We start from the raw sequence: 10233 nt of genomic DNA on the forward strand, positions 1-10233 counted from the left end.
ATCACACTTGCACGTTTTCAGTATTTTACTCAGGATCCTTCAGTAATTTCACACACATCATGACATTCAGAGAAGCTACAGAAATAATCTTGATGTGATGATGACAGTACTCGTCAATGTATAGATTACAGCTGTACAGGCCACTTACATTATAGAGCTCTACGAAATCCTTAGAGCTCTATAATATATATATATATATATGCAGAAAATAATTTGATATTTGGACATTATTTACATTTAATTATCAAAAACATCCTATTGATGGTCCCCTTTTATTTTGTATATACTGATGTTTGTTGTATGTTGCATTTGGGTTCCGTAATTCTTATCTTTGTTACTCTCAGGAAAACTTATAAAAATATGACCTTAGATGGAGTAACAAAAGTGTTACATCAGTGAATAATGCCAGTACGGAAGGACAACGGCTGAACTGAATGATGAAGGCTGTCACTTTTTAAATGTCTCAGTAACAAAATCCTCTAAATAACTATAACATTCAATATAAAAACACAAGTCATTCATCTCAAGAAATGAAGGCAGAATGAATTAAGATTTGAAGTGTACTAAAGAAAACAAGTCAAATCTGAAATCACATGGATGTTCATTCTTAATTTTGAGTTTAATAAAAGACTAGTGAAAGGATACTATTAATTTGAACTCATTGTATGGATACTGGACCAAACAGGCAAAAGTGAATTTAAATCGTTTTGAAGGGATGCCTTCATTTCTTATACCTACTGACAGTTTTTTCAAAGTCATGACTATATTCCCTCCTGCTTGGAAAACAGCTCTATTTCCTCTTAGCGTTCACACTCTTGCAGACCCAGTTCATGCCATCCTGAAACAACATTTGAGTCAGTTAATCCAAATACTGTTTTGAAGTCAGATTTGACAAACAACAAAATGTACTTCCAAACCAACCTGGACTCCTTCTCCTGTGAGGGCAGAACAGGACTGGATCTGCCACACTCGGTCTCTGATAGTGTGCAAATTCAAACCCTCGGCTATCTCGGACGCGGGGGCTGCCGTGAGCAGGTCCTGCTTATTTGCGAACACTAGAACTGGGACACCGCTGAGTTTTTCTTCATCAAGTAACTCCGCCAGCTCCTGCATGCAGATCAGTTCACTTATTTAAACACTGAAAGCATAAATTGCTTGGAATAGTGAAGAAATAATAGCGACAAAGCATCACCTGTCCGGTTTCCTCAAATCGTTTGCGGTCTGCACTATCAATAACGTAAATCTGAAATCAAAAAGAGTGTCCAATTCACAACGTGTTTGGAATCAAAGTGGACTGTGGGATGACTTTTAATCAGATCTCACCAGTACATCTGTGTTCTCAAAGTAGTTCCTCCAGTAAGGTCTAATCTTTCGCTGACCACCGATATCCCACACATTTAATTTGAATCCTTGCGACTGGACGCTCTTGATATTGAAACCCTACACAGAAAGAAAAATAGTTATTAAACTTGCTTTGGTAATAAAATGCAGCTGATCCAGTAAATGACTCTAATTGGCTTTATTTAACTACAGGGTGACCATACGTCTCTTTTTCCCAGACATGTCCTGGCCAAGACTTCTAAATTGCCTAAAATGTCTGGGCTTTGACGTTGTTTTCCTATTGAGATGCTACAGACCTCATACATTATATAAACGTGTATTTTCATTTGTTTGACCACAAGCCACAATTGGACGATTATGTACAATGCCTGCACACTATCGGTCGAATCGCTTTTCAGTCAGGTGTGAAAACAACAGGAAAACAAAGCCAAACTCAGGACATTTTAGGCAATTTAGAAATCCCAGCCAGGACATGTCCCGGGTCACCCTAACTAATTATATCACCTGTGTTGGGGTAATATGAGTGATGTCCTCAGATGCCAGCTGTTTCAGTAAGGTGGTCTTGCCACCGTTGTCCAACCCCAGAAGCAATATCCGCACCTCCTGGTCGGGGGTGCTTTTGAGTTTGCGTAAAATTGATAACAAACCCTGAAAACCAAGTAAAAAAGCGCAGATTATACAATGCTCTGAATTTATGCACGAGCACGAGCATCAACAAACAAACAGGTTCAAGAAGAGCAATGTATGTTCAGGGGATGTGGAATTAAAGAAAATAGATCTTTAACTTATATAGTTTCCCCATAAAACAGGAATAAAAAGAGACTTAAGTTGCAATACTTAAGCGATTCTCGAACAGTCGTGACGCCTAAACAGTCCTGCAAGCTAATCTCATCCACGACCGAGAACGAGAACCGCTGCTCATCTTTAATAACAAATCCACAATTCTCCTCAGACATCACAGCTAACCGGACTCAAATTTACAATGTGACGAAGATGAGAATGTTGAATCTCAAACAAAAAGCGACAACAGGTAAGAATATGTTTATTGTAAGCGCTTTAACTCACCATCTTGTGATTCTGCCTCTGAGACGCCGCTGAGGGTTACTAAGGGGAAGAGGGGATGACGTAATACGCAAAAAATACGTGCCTTCCAAGAAGGGCTAAAAGTGACGTAGTACACAGAAAACATTTAGCTGCTAACCGATTTAAGCGAATGATAGCTTTAATGTTTAATGCCGTTTTGATTTATACATTTAATACAGAAATAGTTGCTTAATAGTTTAAAATTAATTATACTAAGCCTACCAATTTCAATGATGTTTTTAAGCTGCTGAGGTGATTTCCTCAACAGATATAGTTTACACACAGATAAAATAGGATGTGTGGAACTAGAAGATAATTTCATAATAAATATTCTATAATTTAGTGTATAATGCGTAATACATATTACACATTAGTAAAATCACTTTAGTAAAAGTATCAGAACGAATCGGTTGTTATTAGTAAAATAATAAAAGCCACGTTACAAATACTTCACGATTGTAACATTAATATTTGTACATAGGGGGATCTAATTCATGTCTATCAATTGTATAATAGAAAATCAATATATTCAATCAATAGTGTTCCATTTTTGAATCGTTCACGAATCGTACTGAATCGTTCTGAATCGTTCACGAATCGTACTGAATCGTTCTGAATTGTTCACGATTCGTACTGAATCATTCTGAGCAGTTCTCGAGTCAGCAGCAGCACCACTGAATTTGCATGCTAGTATACTACTGTTACAGTTCCTGCCACAAATAAATATATATGCCAGAAATGATAAAGCGTGGTGGTATGCTATTCCGAATTCAGCTCACGACTCACTGAACCGAGAGTCGTCCCTTTCCCACAACATTTGGAGTGAACTGTGCTTGCTTGCTTCTAAATGCCTTTTTATTTTTTTATGAGCTGAATCGAACTGGGACTTATCAACTATGTTTTACTGAAAACACTTACAGCATGTAATTTAATGACGCACAACATTAGCGGAATCAGTTGGTTTCGAATCGTCTCTTTGAGCTGTTCGAGAGAACCGATTCGCTGAAATGAGTCTGATCAGTGTAAGGGGAGGGAGATTCTTCTCTTCAGGGATTGGAAGGGAGAGAATGCCACGTGCTCGTTTACAGTTGCAAGCCCACATCATCACATCATATTTTTTAACTACTACTGCAGCGCCACGAGATATAAACAAGAGAGTCACGTCAATTATAAAGGTATTTTCATGCGACACATTTGATATTTGTGGTTTTGTCTGATTTGTTTTGACAGCGCACATCCGGGTGGTGCTTGTGTACAGTGAACATGAAGCTGCTGGACAACTTACAGTCTTTCTGATACAGTCTGCTTTCTAATTAGCTGCTACTTTGTGTAATGCAATTTCAGTGCATTGTTAGTTTTATGAATATTCATGCTTAATGTTTGAGAAATCGTGACGTTTTAAAAGCGAACCTAGTTGGTATAGTTAGCTGTACATGGTTGTATTAGTTTTATGATATTTTATTTTAATCACAGTATATGTTTTATACATTTTCTGTTAAACTACCAGTAAGTTAAATCAGGTTAAACCGGTAAGGAAACAAATGAACAAAAACGGTCTTGACAAGTTTGGACCCATCGAAAGTCATTCTTTGTTTGCTTGATTTGTGTATTATGTGAATTCAATTCACTGCAGGAAAGGGTGGCATTACAAATGACAAACCTGATCCACCTTCACCTGCTTTAATCTTGCATTGCTTTCATTTTGATATGTTTGTAATACATTGCATTAAAATGTAACGTATCATGCAGACTGTAAAGTACACTTGATGTTGCAGTGTACTGATATTTATAGTATCCTCTACATTTTTAAGCCATATTGTTTGAGAGAAATTACTTGTTAAGGATTAGTGGAAACTTAATTGATTTTCAATAAACTAAACTGGTTGTAAGTAGGTCAGACTCTTAGGAGAGTCTCTTATTTCTCACTTTCACTAGTCAAGATTATTGGCCAAGCCCCATGTCTGGTTTTTCCTGATATCCATACATCTGTTTTCATAGCTGGCCTCACTGTAAGAGCTTTGGTTTGTCATAGCGTTTAGAAATATGGTGCTTTGTTAGATGAGAAACCAGGTAGTAGTAAAATGACACTAATGAAGAGAGCAAATGAGCTCACATTTTCATTTTAAGCGCCTGTTGGACTGACACCTTAAATAACAAAAATTCACCATTTGTGAATCAGAAATTGCATTTAGTGTGGCCAAACATTCAGACAACCTTAGTCTCATCAGAATATCACATTTGTTTTGTTCTGTGTGTCTTATCATATAATCTGTTCTCTGTAGACTGGAACTGCAAATGATCAATGCATTGAATATTTCTTGTTTTCTGTTGTTTTTCACTCAGGCTCTTTGGAAGCAGAGAGAGAACCATGGAATCTCTGAAGGGCTTTGATATCGATGCCCCACGCTGGGATCAGTCCACGTTCATGGGCCGTCTCAAACACTTTTTCAACATCACTGACTGTCGCACTGTTGTGCTGCCTGACTCCAGACTAGACGAAGCCAAAGCTTTAGTGGAGAGCTGCAGGTGAGAAATGGATTGATTTGATGAGGTGATCTATCTCTCATCTTCCTGTTTCTTAATTTCTGTCACTTCCTCTCTCCTCCAGAGCTGGCTCTGTTCCTCCTGGCACTACAGAGGAGCAACTACACTATGCCAAGAAGCTGTATGACTCTGCATTTCATCCTGACACAGGTGACAGGATGAACCTGATAGGGAGAATGTCATTTCAGGTGCCTGGGGGTATGGCCATTACGGGGTTCATGCTTCAGTTTTACAGGTCAGTGCTAGAAATACAATTGTATTATTTCTAATATATATATATGTATGTAATTATTTATTGTATAATATTTATAATTTTTATAGCAATATGCACTATATATTTTAACAGTTAACCAGTTTTTTGTTGTTGTATGGTCATGTAGGACAGTTCCTGCTGTAGTGTTCTGGCAGTGGGTTAACCAGTCTTTCAATGCTCTGGTCAACTACACCAATCGCAATGCTGCCTCCCCTATCACACCAAAGTAAGTTCCCGTGACTTCGTTCTTTCTTTGAACTTTACTCGCTTGCAAGATATTGTAGGTTTGCAGAGAGTATACCTCTTAAAATATGACTGTCCCATGATACCTAGCGATTTATTAACAGATGTCTGGGAAGGAGCTTGAAATAACAGATAAGCTTCAGTAACAGATATGGGTTTTTGTTGTGTTGTGTGTATCTTCTTTGCTCAGGCAGATTGGAGTAGCTTATGTGACTGCAACAAGCACAGCACTGGCCACTGCGGTCGGGCTGAACCTCTACACAAAGGTATTACTCAGCCTCATTTAAATAATTAAGGGAATACTCTATGTCTGCAGACAGGATCTGTGATATGCAGCTGATTATAATAGAAAATTTACAAACTGAATATTGTAATATAAGTTAGTGTGTAAAAATCATGAATAGTAATGTACTAACGGTGGTATTTCAGGATGAATTTTAAAATGCTTTACTGTCTTGAAACTACAGCCACAAATATTATTATATATTATAATATTCATTAAATTATTATAATTATACATAATATCTAATAATAAATATATATTTATCACACACATCTTTATACATACACTGATACTGATAATAACTGATAATACAAACATACAAAACAAATTATATATAATAGACATTAAATTCTATAAATAAATTTACTTCAAAATAAATTATATATTTACTTGGATGCATATATAATTATTACAGTAGATCTGTATGAAAAATTTAAGTTAAAATAAGTTTCCTTTCGCCGTCATCAGTTCAGTTTGCCAGTCATATCTGCAGTGGTTATACATCATCCATGTTTTATTTAGCATCTTTAACCTTTGTCTCCTCAGAAAGCTCCTCCACTGGTGGCACGCTGGGTGCCGTTCGCTGCTGTGGCCGCGGCTAACTGTGTGAACATTCCAATGATGAGACAACAGTGAGACCCCTTATGTTTCCTACCATCTTTTATTTTGGTGGGTCTTACTACATTGGCATGTCTAGATATTAGTATATTCATTCAGGTTTATTCTTTCCTATACAGGGAGATTTTGAACGGCATTGCTGTGACAGATGAAGATGGAAATAACCTGGGCCACTCAAGGGTGAGGAGCATTTATCTCACCTGATGAAACCAGTTACAGCTCTGCTCTGTAGTTTACATTCTCCTTGCAAAATCTGTAAAATGTGTATCAGTTTAGAAAATTATATATTTTATTCTTTATTTAGTACTGCCATGAAGAAACTGCTTATATTCTACATGACAAATTAATAACAGAAATTAAACACCTATGTACCGTTAATTTTTTACATCATATCCTTGTATATCTTATTGTGGCGGGAGGAGCAATAAGATATACAAGGACCTCTCGGGTCCGGGAGCGAGTGGCGGCGGCTTCCTTTAGCGGCGACGTCCTACTCCTGGGCCCCCGGAGCTTCTGGGGGACTCGACGGCCTGGCATCCTGGCCCGTCGGCCGTCTAACGGGTGCGGCAGTCTTCCTACTCGACGCTCCCTTCCTGGACCCATGAGGACACCAGCGTGCATGCACGGGGGAAGAGACCGGTCTCCCGAGGAGAGGCGCGCTCGGCATTTAAACGGCGGCGGTGATGAGGCTCTATTCACATCAGGTGTGCCTCATCACACGCCGCCAGCCCTGGCTGTTTCAGCGCCCCTCCTCTCTCACACACCCACTCCCGTCGGGAGCCTGGTGAAGGGCGGCGAATACGGGACGGGGTGGTGATGACAATAAGGGGGGAGGCAGCCGACTCGTCACATTATATTGTTTCTAAGATATCTCTTATTGATATAACAATTTATTGTAATTTACATTTCATACATACCCGAGTATGTAAACTTATGAGCAGAACCATTTGTTTAAATAGATCTGAATGTGTTTAGTGTTTAAAATAATCAGTTTAATGATAAGATGCCTTTTTCCATTATAAGCATTCTCTGTTCTGAAGTTACTGAATAAATACTGTATACTGTCTGTGTTTGTCATAGAAAGCAGCTGTCAAGGGCATCACACAGGTGGTCATCTCTCGAGTTACCATGGCAGCGCCAGGCATGAGTAAGTGCAAAGAGTTTGGCCGGTGTTATCAGATCTCAGTGCTAAAATAAAGCAGCCCTCAACTCACCCACCAGTCAATGTTGAATCCTGAGCTGCTTTCTTTGTTCTTTCCAGTCATACTCCCCATTATTATGCAGAGGCTGGAAAAATACAGATTCATGCAGGTGAGCCTGATGTTGTTTTGCATCCAAGGAGCACGCAATGGAAAGGAGAAGTGATAAAATAGCCAGTTTATGATCTGCAGGTGTTTCTGTTATAAATTCGCTCTCTCTCAGACCTCAAAGCTGACATCTGTTGAGACATTCTCATATAACTGTCAGTAATCATCAATGCATACAGGTTTCAAATGGTTTTAGCTATTTGAATGAATTTTAGCTAATGGTTTAACGTGCTTTGTGTAGCATAATAATGTTTTCAATTACAATTATTAAATAAAAGTCTTACAAAGATAATCTTATTTTTTTATTGTTCATAATATTATATTGGGATTCCTGAGTCTGTAAAGGCCCCTTGTGTATGATTTTATATTAAACATATTTGCATTTGTTTCTTTCTTCCAATCTGTTGCAGAAAATCACATTTCTTCATGGGCCACTGCAAGTCATGATGGTTGGCGTATTGTAAGTGATCACATTTCTTATTATGAAAATAGCAAGGATTGATATGCCAAATATATGAGATCTTGTTTCAGTAGAAGAAATGACAACATGCTCTTCTCTGTTTCACAGTCTGATCTTCATGGTGCCTGCAGCGTGTTCACTGTTTCCTCAGAGATGGTAAAGTTTGCATATACTGTATATGCCGTTCAACATCTTTTTTTTAAAGGGATGGTATCTCTTCAAAGGAATAGTTCACTTAAAAATGAAAATTTGCAGAAAATGTAGTCACGCTCAGGCCATTCAAGATGTAGATAAGTCGGTTTCTTTATTGAAATTTTGCATTACATCACTTATTCATCAATGGATCCTCTGCAGCGAATGGGTGCCGTCAGAACGAGAGTTCAAACAGCTGATAAAAACATCACAATAATCCACACAACTCCGTTTCATCAATTAACTTCTTGTGAAATCCATCAAGACTATTTTTTACTTCAAACTGTCACTTCACAAGATTTTAAATGATAGACAGCCTGTTGTGGATTATTGTGATATTTTTATCAGCTGTTTGAACTCTCATTCTGATGGCACCCATTCACTGCAGAGGATCCATTGGTGAGCAATTGATGTAATGCTGAGTTTTTCCAAATCTGTTTTAATGAAGAAACATACACATCTACGGTTTTAATTACCAGTAGTAACTAGAGCAAATATGGCATATTTTCATTGTGGCATGAAGCTTATTCATGCAACTTTTTGCAGCTGCTTCTTCCATTATCTCTCTTTAAAATGCTTCATTCAGATGTTTTCATGATAACTGTGGTCTCTGAGCCATACCAAACTAATCAATCATTTGCACTTTTATTTGCAGTTCTATAGCTGTATCCAAACTGGAACCTGAGCTCAGGGAGTCCATCATTTCTCAGTACGGGGACCGTGTCAGTTATGTCTACTTCAACAAGGGATTGTGAGTGCTGGCGAATCACAGACTGGATGCACGAGTCATCGGCCTATTAGAAGCTCTTTTTGACAATTTTTTTGCTAAAGAAGTTGCTAAAAAGAAGCTTTTAGATTTGAGGTTTTATTTCATAACCCGGAAAGAAGGTTTTTATGCACTAAAGCATAATTTAAGGATAGTTTTTTACATTTGGCCCTGACTGCTGTAAAGAATCATTTTGATTTATAGACATTGGATAAACCTGGTCCAGTTTCCCTGTCATCCATTCCTGTTGTATATGATCTACCCTGAATTATCGGGAACAGATTGAAAAGTCTGAGAACTGTTTCCCTCTGATGCCAAACGCATCATTTAGCACATACATCTCTCAGTAAGAGTTTATTTTAAAGGTTTAATGCTTTAAAGATTTAATTAGCCTCTAAAGCCATCAGTGAAATAATTTTATCAGGTTTTTCTTAATATGTCAGACATTTCGGAATATACAGTCAGATCATAAATGTTTACATTTGAAATACCAGTTACAAGCATAAAGTTTGGGAAAGTTCAGTCTAATAAACGTCAGTTTGAAAGAATATTTTTACGGTTAGAGTGTGCCTTAAAAAACATTCATGGCGCTCGTTCGGTCCATAGCCTGCCCTCGCTGTGAACTCTCTGAGTTATGTACTTGTTTTCATCATTACAAGATGATGAAATAAACAGACAGCTGTCGAAATAAACCCCCGGTCTGTGATAACTCATGGGAGTTGAACCAAAGTGGACCTTGTTTATTTTATCTAAAACTGTGCGCTCGACATTCATTCCTGCCACATGAGGGCAGTATCTGATCATTAAAGTTTTGTGAAGGTAAATATATATATATATATATATATATATATATATATATATATATATAAAGCCACCAGAAACCACTTTTTTAGGGCAATCTGAAATAAATGAAATAATACATGAGTGTGTGTGTATTATATATATATATATACACATATATCAGGGGTGTCAAACTCAGTTCCTGGAGGGCCGCAGCCCTGCAGAGTTTTGTTCCAACCCTGCTCCAACACACAAACCATGTAGTTTACAAATAAGCCTGAAGGAATTGATTAGCTAGATCAGGTGTGTTTAATTAAGGTTGCATCTAAACTCTGCAGGGCTCCGGCCCTCCAGGAACTGAGT

The 10233-nt window shown here is 37.9% G+C and overlaps 2 protein-coding genes across 4 annotated transcripts; one reads left to right on the forward strand and one right to left on the reverse strand.

Annotated features, from left to right (window-relative positions):
- Nucleotides 1-10: 10 nt before the first annotated feature.
- On the reverse strand, nucleotides 11-2997 carry LOC306857418 (ADP-ribosylation factor-like protein 3). The gene is made up of 6 exons (XM_079397352.1): nucleotides 2407-2997; nucleotides 1846-1989; nucleotides 1324-1440; nucleotides 1193-1243; nucleotides 922-1107; nucleotides 11-838 (listed from the first exon to the last, which is right to left on the reverse strand). The coding sequence occupies exons 1-6, from the start codon at nucleotides 2407-2409 to the stop codon at nucleotides 791-793; spliced, it is 549 nt and encodes a 182-aa protein (XP_079253478.1). The 5' UTR covers nucleotides 2410-2997; the 3' UTR covers nucleotides 11-790.
- Nucleotides 2998-3467: 470 nt separating this feature from the next.
- Nucleotides 3468-9822, forward strand: LOC306857989 (sideroflexin-2-like). 3 transcript variants are annotated; one of them, XM_079398318.1, is made up of 12 exons: nucleotides 3468-3599; nucleotides 4783-4950; nucleotides 5033-5203; nucleotides 5349-5447; nucleotides 5655-5730; nucleotides 6294-6379; nucleotides 6485-6545; nucleotides 7446-7512; nucleotides 7627-7676; nucleotides 8083-8132; nucleotides 8241-8288; nucleotides 8980-9822. In XM_079398318.1, the coding sequence occupies exons 2-12, from the start codon at nucleotides 4793-4795 to the stop codon at nucleotides 9077-9079; spliced, it is 966 nt and encodes a 321-aa protein (XP_079254444.1). In that variant the 5' UTR covers nucleotides 3468-3599; nucleotides 4783-4792; the 3' UTR covers nucleotides 9080-9822. The 3 variants fall into 3 exon arrangements, with proteins under 3 accessions (XP_079254444.1, XP_079254443.1, XP_079254445.1); XM_079398317.1 differs by having other exon boundaries at nucleotides 3473-3599; nucleotides 4768-4950; XM_079398319.1 differs by having other exon boundaries at nucleotides 3475-3599; nucleotides 4780-4950.
- Nucleotides 9823-10233: the final 411 nt, after the last annotated feature.

Source organism: Barbus barbus (assembly GCF_936440315.1).
Source record: "Barbus barbus genome assembly, chromosome: 38".
Lineage (NCBI taxonomy): Eukaryota > Metazoa > Chordata > Actinopteri > Cypriniformes > Cyprinidae > Barbus > Barbus barbus.